Here is a 14,323-nt window from a genome sequence, read left to right on the forward strand (position 1 = left end):
TGGCAATTTTTAAAGTTGGCTTCTGTGAGCTTTGAAGCATTAGCCATTTATGAATCTATCTAGCTATTCCACATCCCATTTAATTTGTATTAATTGGAAGTACCTTATTATTTAATTTTTCTAAGTGGTAATCCGTGATTAAAAGCTCATCTTTATAAGTGTTGCAGGAGGATTTAAGTATTCCGCATTCTCGGGATTGTAAATTTCCAATCGCCTTGATTTATTGTGTCCCACCCCGAGGCCTTTCTCTCTTTCCGTTTTTAGCCCGCTTTTCGGCCCGTTGAGGCGTCATGCTAATCCATCTCAAGTGTCAATTCGTGCGTAGGAACGAAGTCAGTCAGCGATTCATTCGACCTGCTGATTGAGCACTTTTTCGGCAGCTCCTCGAAAGTTGCCTTTGTTTGGGGCCCCCAAGGTTGCGTCCTTCCACGCCGCTTTGTCTTTCGAGCGGAAAATGCTAATAAATAATGCATGCGTCCTTGTGTATTTTGTCTGTCTGCGGGTTAATGTGCTGTCAGTGGCTCCAGCGACTCCTCAAACAGGAGGGTCCCATCCTGTGCTCTTTGGCAACAATGCAATTGATTTTGCCACGCCCACAAGGATGTAAGGACGCCCGCTATGTAAATGTCGCTGTCAACATGCAGGGCAGAGATTGTACATACAGAACTGACTGACATACATACATACAAACTGGTACCCAAACTCGTGCCAAAGTCCCTGAGTACTCCCTGCCAAGATAAACATCTGATAAGTGGCTTGGGCCTGGCCAGCACACAGAGAATCGGGCTCATTCAATGTGATTTAGTGGCCGTGGTCAAGTGGGCCATGATTGACTTGGCTGCATTAAGGGCCAAGCGAAAGATATACGAGTATGACTGGAGGGCAGGAATTCTGGGAATCTGGAAATGAAAACTCTCTGGGCAGCGGTCAGGATATGTAAATTCTACTCATTGTTATATGGAACGGCATATTTCACAGTCGGTTTCATTTGATTCAATTTATGTGTAATTCTATTATTCTGTGTATATATAGTACAATTAGGGTATAAGCATTGTGGGAGTATTTTTTGTTTTATGGGCACATTTGTTCTCATATTTCATATTCTCCATTGATTGATCTGAGTTTAGACTGCCCTCAGTTATTTTAAGCTCCCTATAAATTTCACAGCTTATGATTGTATGAGTTGCCTCTGAAGTAAGCTTGCTACACAAAGCCAACAATTTCAAGTATTGAATTCCAATTGTTAACGAGATTTTCCAATATGTGCAGTTTGAGCTTGATTGTGTGCCTAGATTTTCAGGCAGTCAAGGAGCTTACAGAATGTATTATTTTAAGTGATTCTGTTGTGAGAGCTGTAAAATGTACAAATTTTTTTAAAAATATCTAGAATAAGTTAAGCTAGTTGTGCAGTACAACTTTTTTCTGAAAGAGTATCTTCAATCAGATAAAAAACTCTTTTCCTCTTCATGTACAGAGACTGTTTTCTAAAGCAAAGCAAATGCATGTGTACAAGTCGCACACAGAAATAGGTCCACAATGACACATAAAAATAATTCGCGTTGCAGACATTCTGCCAGCACAAAAAATAAATGTAACAGCTGGGGAAAAAGCGGGCCATTGGAGGCGGCAGGAAGACATCACGCATACGCACTGGTGACGGGCAGACAACCATAATGAGATGTCAGCGCTGACTATCAAGTGGCCGCAGTGGTGAGCAGAGCTGCTGGGACCCCAGCGACCGCCTTCAAGTGTTGTCCACGACAGGACGAAAAGGAGAGGGAGAACAACGGCCAACGGACTAAGGACAACGGTCTCCGGCAGGACGATTTTCATGCAAACAAGCGTCGACGTGCTCAACATTTTTTAAGCCATAATGAGCAGCAGCAACAACAGCGAATGCCGAGGCGTGACTCTTGAGTAGAACTGCACACGCATAAATCGTATCCTGGACCAAGGGTCTACCCCTCTCTCCTCTCTCTCCTTTCCGGCAAGTGAGGACTAATTTTTAGTCCTGCAAGCCATCCTTAATGATGACAAATGCCCACCGCCCAAAGCCACCCCCTCGTCATCGTCATGATGACAATGATGATTGCGACTTACGACAAAGGAGTTGTGCCAAAAGGATAATGCTTAAATAAATTGCTCGACATTTCCCTAGCTTAGCCGCACTGGCACAATGTTATTGAAATTGTAAATTATGTCAAGGACACGCGAGGACGACGTACTGAAGGCATTACCCCAGCTCTAAGCGCCATTAATGAGATGTCCTAAATGTCCCAGGGGAATATGGCCGGCCAGATGACAGCTGAAGAGTAAAAGTCATTGGCGAATCAAGCAGCCGGTAAACTTGGCTGGTATTACCGAAAGTACCCTAATTGACGGGCCTCAAACTTTTGTCCAAAATAAATAACAAAACAAAAGCAAAAAATGGAAGGGAAAAGTTTTGATTGCCTTCAGCTCGGCTTAATGAGCAAGTTCGTTGACATACGAGTGTATATAACTTGCCAGACCGCGACGTTGTTTAATAATTAAAAAAATAAAGCCGCAAATGATGCCAAGGCTTCGGGGGTCATTTGCATGCTTATCCCAGGACATAAATCAGACGGCTAATGCATGTACTGCAGTCAGACATGCGATGGGGTCAAAAGGTAAGGAAATGGCCAGTTGAGTTGGGGAATATTTTATTAAATAATAGTAATACTAGTACTTTCCATTTAGTCACCTCGCAAGAAACCAATTATCCGGGCCTTTCACTTGCACACTGACGCTGAAATGGGCAAACTGTCGCCACAACTCAATGGCATTCGCAATTGACATGAACCGGCTACAGGCACAGGAACAGGAAACCGCACGACCACGCCCCTGCCTCCCAGCGCATCCTGCCACCTGCAAGACGCCCACCATCGATTGCCGACGAACAACAGTTGCCACAATGACAGGGCTAAGCAGCAACAATCGCTGGCCAATTGTATGGCCTCGTTGGGGCAGGAAAATCCTGAAAGACGTTGTCCCGCTTCCCAACTTCGTCCCAGCCTCCAGCCAGTTTGCAATCACAAATGTTAATCCCATTGCAGGATTGCAGGATACCCAGAAGAGTCGGAGAACCCAAAGGATTGCAGCCATCAGCTGCAAGCGGTAAGCGGATTCTGCTCCGAACTTGGAATTGGAATTTCATATTTCGAATTTGGCCAGACACGAAAGTCCTTGGCAAGGAATTGCTCACACACACACACATAAATCAATATTTGCCGAGGGGAATATTTAAAGGCAATTGGCCAACACTTTGCCACTTTGCTGCACTTTCAATCGTAGGCTAGCATGAAAATTGTCCAAATTGAATTGCCGGCAAAGAGGCGTCGATAGCCAAAAGGATAACACCCATCCCTGCCGATCGATTTTGCCGTCAGTTGGGTAAACTTTTATGCGCAAAGGAACTCGAATTAATTTCAACGAGAGGCGTTTGAAGCTGACAAAAAATAAAACGTTGTTTGCGATGCACTTACGAAATGAGTTATGTGCTCAAATGTAATTAATACGCAAATGGCTTAAATATTCATCAATTGCATACAAATGAAATGTGAATATTTTAGTGGTGGAAATTAAATGAATATATGTTCGCTGTTATTTAATTCGCTCAAAAGGCATTCATGAATATCACATTTTTGTGACCGATTAAAATACTTTTAAGTTTGTCGATTACTATGGAACCATATTGAATGTTTGTGCGTAACAATGCACTTAATCACCATAATTTAAACCACTCGCACATAGTTTCAATTTAATTCAAGTGCTTTTATTCGAAGTAAATCACTTGTCGAGAAACAAAGAGCAGGTAACTTTATTCAACTCCAACTTATTCGTTGCCATTCCTCCACCTTTCATATATTTTTGCCATTTTTTTCTGCTTTTCCTCTCATGAACTGACATGCAATATAAAAGTTTTATTAAGGACCATGGCCTGTAAAGCTGCCATCTGCAATCGCTGTGTTATTTTGATGCCTCTCGGTCACAGTCGCCCAGAATCTGGAGTCCAGCATCCTGAATCCAGAATCCTGAATCCAGCATCCTGAATCCAGAATCCAGAGTACGGAATCCAAAAAGTGACAGCTCGGGCCAGCTGATGCTACGTGCGAGATGCAGAGATCTCTTAAATCACAGTCAGTCCACTTGACTTTACGAGGCAGGGAGCAGGAGAGTGAAGTGGAGTGGAGAAGTCGCAGGATGACTTTATGTATTAATGCACTTAAAAGTCCTGGGCACGAGCATAAGAGCTGTAAGAGAGTGTTAAAGAGCTGCCAGGTACTTGGCAGCAATTCACCTGGCACGAAGGGAATACGTTGGTATATATGCATGGGGTCTCCGCCTTTAAACTTTATTGGGTTAATTCTAAAGCGAACGTTGTGGAAGCAGGAAGTATGACATACACTGAGAAAAATAATGATCATCATATACTTGAAATTTGTGCAAGAACTAGATTTATTTCAAAGGCAGAGCATTGCGCACAACCAAAAGCATAATAATGAATTTCTAGTACAAGCTGACCCAGTTTCTCTCAGTGCAAGTGCCGCAAAACAACTGCTGCCAGCAGCGGGTAAACATTCAGCAGCCACAGTAACAATCTCGAGCTTGTTAGTATACTAAATTTTCGCTCCTAATTAGTTTGGCTCAAGTGCCCCATACCCTTCACTTTCGTCCTTTCGACCAAATATGCCCGCATATATGCACACATACTCGTTGCTCCCCATGTCCTTTGGCTGCGAAATACCAATTAATTATTTACCGGGCAGCGAAAAGTTTAAATATTTTTCGGGCCTTTTCAGCATATTTTCAGCATATGTTCAGCATATTTTCAGCATATTTTCAGCATGCGAAATGAGTTCATAATTTGTGAGTGTATCCGAGTGCATTGCATATTCAGCAGTCGCATTGTGAATTAATCAACAAATTGTACGGGTCGCGAATGAGAATCGATTTGGTTTGCATTCACCATTAATTTATTGACTTGCTGTGCGATATGACGGAATCTTTTTGATTATTTATGCGTACGATTCGATGCTGTGCGTATGTGCGGCAGAATGATTGCAATTGTGAGCCTGCACGAAGGATTCAGTAAATCCCGATGCCCAAGGCCCAGATGTAATCATTGGACTCGTTGAGGCATCTGCTGGTCCAGTCGCCTGCTTAAAAAGCAAACAACTTTGCCAAGCACTTCGTAGCACAGAAATCAATGACATAGTGGGAATAAAAACGAATGGGGAAGGATGGTAAATATCCTTCCTGGTAAATTCACCGGAGGTCCTTATGTTCTCTAGGCCGACTGACGAAAAGGCGAGTGAGTTTCGCTTCATGCATGACTTACTGCCCAGGCTTTTGGCCAGGGATTCCAATACAGGGTGCTTTTGGAAAGAGTTTTACTTAAATGCATACTTTTTTATGAACTCCAACAAGACTAAGATTTTAAAAAACTTATCTTATTTTGCTTTGTACTGATTTATCCAGTTTCCTTTTAAAGGAGAGCACCCTGTATAATCTCGTACCCAAATTCACCCAGCACTAAGATAACTCAAATGCTGAGACCCATTGATCGAAAGGTTTTCCGTAATCGCTTCATTGGTCAGAGCCCGTCTGCCTAATAACCCACATATCATTAAAGATACTCAACTGGCGTGTATAAACCGCAGTCTGACCATCGAACATCGCACATCCTTTGCCTTAACCCGCTCTTTTTAGCTAAATGAGTTTGCAAACAAATCGAATAAAAATCATTGCGCACATTTGCCCAGTACAGTCCAGTTCACCCCCTTCCCTTCGAGTTCTAAGCAGGAGAAAAATAAATAAATAAGTAATTGAGTGCAGTCAACAATAAAAATGAATTTTTATTTATTTGCTCGTGTGCGTCTGATTACAGTTGAAACACAACACAAACAAATATATACATACGCACATGGATGTAAGTGTTATCCTGTACAAGGATATAGAGAATACAGTCCAGGATGCCAAAGTGGAGGAACCAAAGTCCTGGGGGCAAAGCAGTTGCCACAAAACTTGCCAACGAGGAGAGCGTCGAGCGGAAGGAGACAACTTTTTCTATTTATGCCGTAGAGGAATCCTCCAGTAAGCCACTCCACACCCTTTTTTTTTTTTTTTTTTTTGGCCCGCTAAGTGCGCTCTTGGCCCACTCGCCTCGTTTTGGCCATAAACTTTTTAAAGTTCGCAATTCAATTTCAATTTGCTCTGGCAAACGTGTGCATCGGGTACTGCGGCTCCAGCGGAAATGGGAATAGGAACCATCAAAGGTCACATGTATACAAATCTATGGATTTTTTTTTACCAAATACACATCTATACACATATCGCGGGGAATGGTTATAATAATAACATCAACCAGCAGCTGCAGTGGAATCAGTTTTCCAAACACGTAGCAAGTGTACGAGTGGCGCCGGAGGTGAAGTGAGGGGTTTGAGCCACGTTAGTGGGGATGAAGTGCCGAGTGAGGGCCATCAAAATCGTTGACCAGCGCATAAATTTGATTTGTGTTCCATAAAACAGAGGCAGCAGCAAAAATGTTTCGTATACGCAGCGTGTGACAGCGAAATGAAGATTGATTCCGAACGTTTGGCGAAAGATATATGAAAAGGAGCTTGTGCTTTTTATCGGTTTATGTGTTGTTGTTCCTTTGTGACTATCATTTTTATTCACTTTGTAATTCATTTTCACAGTTCGAAAAAAAATTGCTTTAGATTATGTTCTTAAGTTTTCAACGTTTTTGTTACAAAAGAATCTTAAGATTTTTATAGTTAATTTCATAATATTGAGCTGGAAGTTATATTACACATTTTAACAAAACAAATTTCATTTGTCTATAAAAAAGTTTATTTTATCTTCCGCAAACTAAATGTTCCTTCTAATGTCAACTATCTGTAATGGACTTTTGAAAGATAAACACAACTCAACTTGCCTTTGGACTGTCAGGGCGAATATTTTTACTAAGCTCTTTCAACATTATTGCTGAGCAACCAAAGGGAGCTCATATTATGTACACTTTAACAATCGCAATGATTCAAGACAGTGCCTAAATTTTCCATGTTTGAACGAAATTCAGCGAAAACTTGTGTGTGCATCCATCCATTCTGGCCTTTCAATTACGCGGCGCGAAGTTTAGTAGATTTTTATCAGCGCCCGAGGGAAGAGGGAAGTAGAGCAAAACTGCGGGCAGGGCAATAAACAGGCTAAAACCCAAGCAGCAGCGCACTAACTTGGCCGGCACGCCCCAAGAACACAATTCTCTAGCGTGTGCGAAGGCAATGACGTCCTCCGTAGTGCGACACACCCAGTAATGCCCATCGCATCCCACTTTTTTCACTCTACATTTCCGTTTACCCACAACCAGTTGGTTGAGTAAAAATTGAAAAAAAAAAATATATATATATAAAGGGGGAAAAGTATAAAGCAGAAAGTTTTTCTTTGTCGCAAAGATTTACAGATAAATTGCCAGAGACTGGTAAATGGAAAACTGTCTATGGGCATTTATAAACCAAACCTCGATAAGTAACGAAGCGGCTCAGAAGAGTCAAAAGTGGCCCGCGGCTACAAATTATGCAAAGTGCGAAAGCGGCATTCTAATAAACTGGTTTTCTCAACCATCGAGAGGTTAACAAAGTCGGTAGAACGTGATCATTGCGGGGCATCATCATTTTCCAGGTGCACTACTGCTACACTGAGTGCCGAGCAAGTCACGCCCCTATTGTGCGTGGAAAACTTTCAGCGGCTGCAGTTGAAAAGTTTACTTTAAATTAAATTTACACGAGGAATTTACACGATGAAGAGGGCGGAGCAAATAGGGATGCTTAATGAATGCCCAGCAGTTTGATTCACGTGGTGGGCGCCACAAGAGAAAGCCATAAAAAGTACCCAAAAAATAAAGGAGCCAAAAGGTACGCGCGAGCTGGTCATAAAAAATATCGCCTGCTGTGTTATTTTTTTTCTCTACTTCTCGTTCTTGTTCTCGGACTGGCCAAAAACCATTTTCCTTAGGGTTTTCCTCAGCTGACGCGGGACCTGAATAAAAGTCACCGATGATTGCCATAATAATTTATATCGAGGCTGTCGGTTAGCAAGGTGCTCTGGTGTGCTCTGCTGTGCTGTGATGTGGAGTGTGTTTTGGTAAATTGATAAGAATATTGCTTATGCTGGCGGGCTCTGAAGTGCGCATACGCTGCGTATACGTTATGTGGCTATGATTGATGATGCTACTACAATTTCAATTAGGTTGCGGTCTGCACGATGGAAAGATGAACTCTCCCGTCATGCACGAGATATTTGTATACACCCATTGACGTTGGGTTATATATGGTTTTGCATTCGAGATGTAAATGAATTGGAGGGAAAAAGTGTGTGAAATATTTCTGAAAAGTGCACAGCACTCGAGCCACAAAATGTGCCCTTTGAGCTCTTAAAATGTTCAGCTTTTCAAATACACTCGAGCGCACTTTACACGAGCTTTAAAAAATAGTATTTAATTTTTAGGTTTTTTTTTTGCCTTTATTAACTGCTACAAATGAAAGCAGTCCCTGTGCTTTTTTCGCCCTTCATCAGCATAAGCCCGAATCGCATTTTTAACACCATAGACAATCCATTGAAAATAGTTTCCTTTTTTCCTCTTTCTCGCAATGTTGTCACCCGCCACGCAGAGGCTTTGGCGTTGGGCCATCAAATGTAAACAATTCGGTTTTATTTTTCCCACTTCTTTTTGGCCCAACATTGGGTGGAGACTGTTGCCAATCGAGCTGCTTGTATTTTAAATTAAATTTCTCGCTTCTTTCTCTGCAGTTTGGGCTTTGGAAATAAACAAAAAGTTCGTTATCCTCAGTGGAAATTCACGCGGGCGGGATTGGGTTTGGGTTTGGTTTTCATTCTCTATTCCGGCGATAAAATAAATATGAAGCCAGCAATGGATTGGGCAAACAATAACTGACGGAATAGATATGGCCACAGAGTCCAAAATGTATATTGTATTGAATCGCATAGTATACGCGTGGTACAGGGAATATAGCGAGGCAAACTTGCTTTCACTTTCATCACTGGCACGAGGGGGTGAAATGGATGCTCGACGTTTGCGTTTCAATTTCCGTTGATTGAAGTTGGCAAACGACTTGCCAAACACCTGGCCATGGCGACCGGGCCAGAAGGAAGGCCTATGGATCTGGGCCTAGTTGGTGGCTGGTTATTGAGAGCAATCAGCTGCGGAAACGATGGCAATTAAATAGAATGCCAGCGCCATTAAAGATGAGATGACTAGATGGCCGCCGGTGTGGGTGTTGGAAATGTATATTTATTTTCGACTGATTTCTAAGTACTTATCCAGTCTGGTCTCAGTGTTTTATGAGCTTCTCACTCGACGTTGGCTGATGTTAGACTTGAAAACTTTCGGCCTAAGTAGTTTCATTCGATTAACACAGCTTTAGCCACAGAGTTAACTTGGTCCGTGCTCCTGCTTGACTAATAAACTTTTAATTGAATTGTAAGCCTTCGGTGAAACTAGGAACTAGAAAACCTGCACAATTTGCCATCATCGCCACATTTTCTGTGGCTCGTCACCATCTACGTAACGACTTTCCGTTATGGCAACATTTCAATTTCCCTAGTCCCGTGTGAAAAATGAATGCCAAATTCGAAACAAATTGCAAAAGGCGGTGGCAGAGTGTTGAAAGTGACAACGGCAGTCAGCGACGGGCGCAGGAAGTAAAGGATGCCAACAGGATGTCTAACGATGGAACAGCTACTCTGCTATGGGAACACTAATGAGCGGGTAGTTATGGCATGGATTGCTACCCTAACCAATGATTTCTGCTGATTTCCTATATAATATAACACTTTTTTTTTTTAAATTGTATAAACTTTATAGCACACTAACTTGATTGTTAAATAATATTTTATTCCTTTTTTGCTTGTTTCCAGCTCTGCATTCGACGAGCATTTGGAGGCCATCAAATTTGCCAGACAGAAAAGCCCTATATACCCCTATAGCTTTCTGTTTGGCTTGGTGGAAAAACGTTTTTGCCAAAATATGCCCGCAAACCTCAACAGAATTCTCCGACATGGGACGATGGAGTTAGTGGCGAATCCACTTGTTCACTCTTTGCCCGGAAAAAAGAAAACCAACATTCACAGCCAAATAATGTATGGCTGTGCGTGGCTCCTAAAGGCTGCGTTCTGGGTTCTGTTCGTTTCAGTTTGGTTTGGTTTGGTTTTTGGTGTGGGGTTGGGCTGGGTTTTGGTATAGTCTGCAGGTGGCAGTTGGTGGCAGGGCAGAAAATCAATGTTGCCAGCAACAACAGCAACAACAGCATGGGCAGGAAGAACAGGAAGAACCAGCTGAAGGAACAGGACGAACGAGGACGAAACAGGACGAGAGAAACGAGGAGCGGAGACATCTTGTCAGGGTCGTCACCTCGATGGCTAAGGAATGTTTTCCGCCCACAAGTCGACATGTTTCCTTGTTTCCCTGTTTTTCTACAAAGAACAACGACTGTGCCTCCGCTGCCAGCCCTATAAGCGTTTTAAATTTATAAGCGCTAATATTGTCAAAGCGTAACGCAACAAAGAATTCCACTCGGAGTCCTTCCGTCGGATCGGATCCTTTTTGCATTGTGTTATATCCTCTGGCATGCTGGCACAGCAGTCAGCTTTTGTCGTGGGCACATAAATTAAATGGCCAAAGCAATAAAAGCCAAATCAATTTGAGCGTGAAATCGATTTTCATTTATCTCCCCCTCGCTTGTTGCTCGCCTGCCGCCAGGACTTGCTGCAAGGACCGTAAGGACCTTTCTCTGGCGAAAATCGATAAATTCACGATTGCAACAGGTACGACTGTTCCAGTGTTACAGTGGAAAGCAACTAAATCAACGACTCTGCGCCATGGTAATGGCTCTGGTCATGCCCCACCCACTGGCCTAGTGGCACCATCGTTTACTGCCTTGATTAATGTCGTACTGCGGATTGGATCGGCGAGTGGAAGATGCGGAATGGCCACTGGGATCGCTATTGGATTTGTGGCGCCATTCCCTTGCCCCTCCTGTCGCCTTAAACTGCAATCAAGGTGCAGAAAGGCGTTGATTGCCAAATACCCTTGTGTGAACGAGTTAGCTCACAAAGTTGTTAGACAAAGTCAAAAAAGGGCTTAAGTCATTCGGAAAGCTTAAAGAGAAGTTTCACAACACTTTTGATTTCTTGATATGGCTATTAAACTTCTAAATGGCAAAGTTGCCAAGTTACTTTAATGGTAAATACTTGAAATATATACATATATACTTGGGATATAGCACGCGTCTTTAAATAGAGTTGCATATGGAAGAGATAGATTGCTGAAACCTAATACATACATATATAAGCCAGAGCAACATAATGTGAACTTCTTACTGGGAAATCTCTCTTGTCATTATATTTAATTTGCGCATCTATGACATCAGTCAGCCAGGAGACGAGCTGCAGGACCTTAGGAGCTTTTACCATCGTGCAGGACCTTCTGCTGCAGTCTGGCCTGAATTTCGCACACTGGCAGACTGGTTGACAAAGCAATTTCCGCCGACTGCAAAGTATACAAGTATACATCGACGACGGCTGAAATGGAACCTAGGAGCTCAGGAGCACAGGAACCAAGGAACCAAGGAGTCGAGGAACCGAGGAACACAGGAATCAAAAGGGGTGACTTTGCAAGGTGGAAGAACGAAGTTGGGCTGTGGTTCCTTGGGTCGCCGGCAAAGGCTGATGCACACTTGTGGGGCAGCTTCCGCCGCTGCCACTTGTGCATACATAATCAACAATTAAAGATTAAAACGCCACAGACAAAGTTTGGCCAGCAGGCAGGCTTATTAATAAAAGGTTCCTGGAGAAGTGAGAGACGCACATGTTGCCAGGTCGCCCGGACTTGGGAATTTCTTCAATTTTCCTTAGCCATTTTGCTGGTGGCACTCTTAATTGCATTACGCCCTGCGGAAATTGCCATGGATGCAACCAGAGTCCCTGCACTCTTAGCCCCATTCCATTTGCAAGTTTTAATTGATGGCGCACAGCTGAGGCATTTTCTTCTCTCCCATTTCCATTTCCTTTGAGAGGTGCTCTGATTGTCTGACCATAAATAAAACCAAACTCACGTCATTAAAAAATGCTAAGTGACACGTGTGTCATTGACACAGATACAGATACACAGATACAGCGATATAGATACAGCGATTCAGATGCAATTACATTTCATTGTCGCTTCACGGCCCTCTCAATTAAAAATATTTATGTCTGCGCGCAATTTAAATTCCACTTGGCAACGCGAAGCTCGAAGGTTCGATATCAAACCATTTGCATATAGCCGACGCAGATTTCCAGGACATTACACCCACGCACAAAAACACACACACATACACCCACACAGATACGCACACAAATTTAGGCAAGGTAGCGAGCGAAATCCTCTTTAGTCAGCAAAATCTGTTTACGAATTTTCCTCCTGGGACTTGGCAGGATTGAAAGTTGCGTGCCGTATCAAAGTTATCTTCGACTTATCACTGGGAAAAGCGGAAAAGTGGAAAAGCGGCGCTCAAGGATGGACCAGTAAGACACAGTTAACACCTAGGCACGTGATTTCCAATTTCGGCGACAATTGCTATGTCAACACACGTCTCTGCTGGTAAGGCATCGCATTTAATTGAATAAGAAATGGCATGCGTTCGATCAATATTTGCCATCAGATATTGTTCTTGAAATGGGAATACTTCAGTGGAATCTTCAATAGAATCTATGATTTTGTTTAACTAATAAGGTGCTCAGGGATCTTGTCAATATTGATAAATATAATTCTTAAAAACATATCTAACGTTTTTGATTTAGTTTTCACATCAATCCATCTTTCTGCAGAACATGACACACAGCACGAAGACGCTTCACACTGAATTACACATTTTGCTGTGACAGTTGTGGCAGATCGATAAGAAAAGCGAAAACAAAATCGAAGCAGAGTGAGGAAAACACCTGGCCAATGTCAATCGGTGACCTTGCCACACAATGTCAGGTGGGCGGTGGCTATGGGCGATGGGCGTGGTGGGCATATAAAACAATGCTGGAAATGCCGAAATAACGCATTTGCTATGCATGCATCCACACTCTACACAGCCACTTGTTGACCTTGTAATTGCCTTTGATGCACACGGGAAAATTGAAAGATTTCATTTCCATTTCGTATGAAACTTTGTTACTTTCGTCTGCGAAATTGTGTTCTACAGGGGTCTTAATTCATTTACAAGTACTCATTGTGCATTTTGTCTTACCAAGATTTTATTTATGGTATTTCAAAGGCAAAATGTTTATTTTATTTCTCCAAGCGCATGAAAGTATGCAACAGTATAAGTATTAGTTTGAAAGCCCTAAGGAATAAGGATCTGTTTTTCTAGTGCACCTTTTGGCACCTTTAAAAATGCTGAATATAAGTTTTCTTCTCTTTTCATCTACTGTTTTAGATGAATTTTCATTGCTATATTTTCTTCAGTGTACTAAGCAGTTAACTCACCGATTGTGTAGGTGGCACCATCCACCGTAAATGTGGCCGCTTTGCATTTGTTGAAGAACCGCGATGCGAAGTCCAGAGCTGAGTTTTTCAAGCTCGACGACACCCGGCGAATGGGTGAGTCCGGACAGGAACTGGGTGCATGCCGCTCCGAAGACACCGGATGGTGCAGCAGCACCTGCTGGCTTGCCACTTCGCTGGCCACCGTGTTGTCCGCGGTCAGTCGTGCCGTGAGCACCGCTGGAGCCGCCGGAACTGCCGGAACAACCGGACTGGCACCGGGAACAGGAGCTCTACTCATCACAGGTGTGGCCGTACCGGGGGCCAAACGACGTGGTGGAGCATTCGACGGATTCGACAGATTCAAATTGGACATTTTGCACACTCGCCCGTCGCTCGTTTCCTTTTTTTTGCTATGTGGACTTTATTTCGGTCGCTGGTCACTTGATAACACTCATTTTGCTTGGCACTGAACAAAGGTCAGCGTTTTAATTAGGCACCTGCTCATCCGAAAAAAATAGTTATGGGGCGAGTCTGGTCCTGTGACCAAGGCAATTTGTTGCAATTAACGTTGGCAAATTGAAAGGCAAACAGAAATTAGTTCGCCTGTGGCACGGATTAAATGGCAATATCTGTCCCGATTGTAAATCGAAAATGTGTCCCACGGAAATCAATTGGCTTTTCAATTGTTTGGTTGTTTCAAAAAGTAAATACATGATAGTTTTAGTTGCGAAATCGGATTACTTATTTGCCTGAATTGTTTTTAAGCTA

General features: G+C 42.8%; 1 protein-coding gene across 3 annotated transcripts in view; it reads right to left on the minus strand.

The window, feature by feature from the left end:
- The window catches only part of LOC120447296 (calcium/calmodulin-dependent 3',5'-cyclic nucleotide phosphodiesterase 1), an 84,177-nt gene extending 70,234 nt beyond the window's left edge, over nt 1–13,943 (minus strand). For all 3 annotated transcript variants that reach the window (XM_039628792.1, XM_039628789.1, XM_039628787.1), the window contains exon 1: nt 13,556–13,943. In XM_039628792.1, the coding sequence (XP_039484726.1) occupies nt 13,556–13,928 (373 nt within the window). In that variant the 5' untranslated portion in view covers nt 13,929–13,943. The remainder of the gene's footprint in view (nt 1–13,555) is intronic.
- Between the last annotated feature and the right edge of the window lie 380 nt (nt 13,944–14,323).

Source organism: Drosophila santomea, chromosome 2L (assembly GCF_016746245.2).
Source record: "Drosophila santomea strain STO CAGO 1482 chromosome 2L, Prin_Dsan_1.1, whole genome shotgun sequence".
Classification (NCBI taxonomy): domain Eukaryota; kingdom Metazoa; phylum Arthropoda; class Insecta; order Diptera; family Drosophilidae; genus Drosophila; species Drosophila santomea.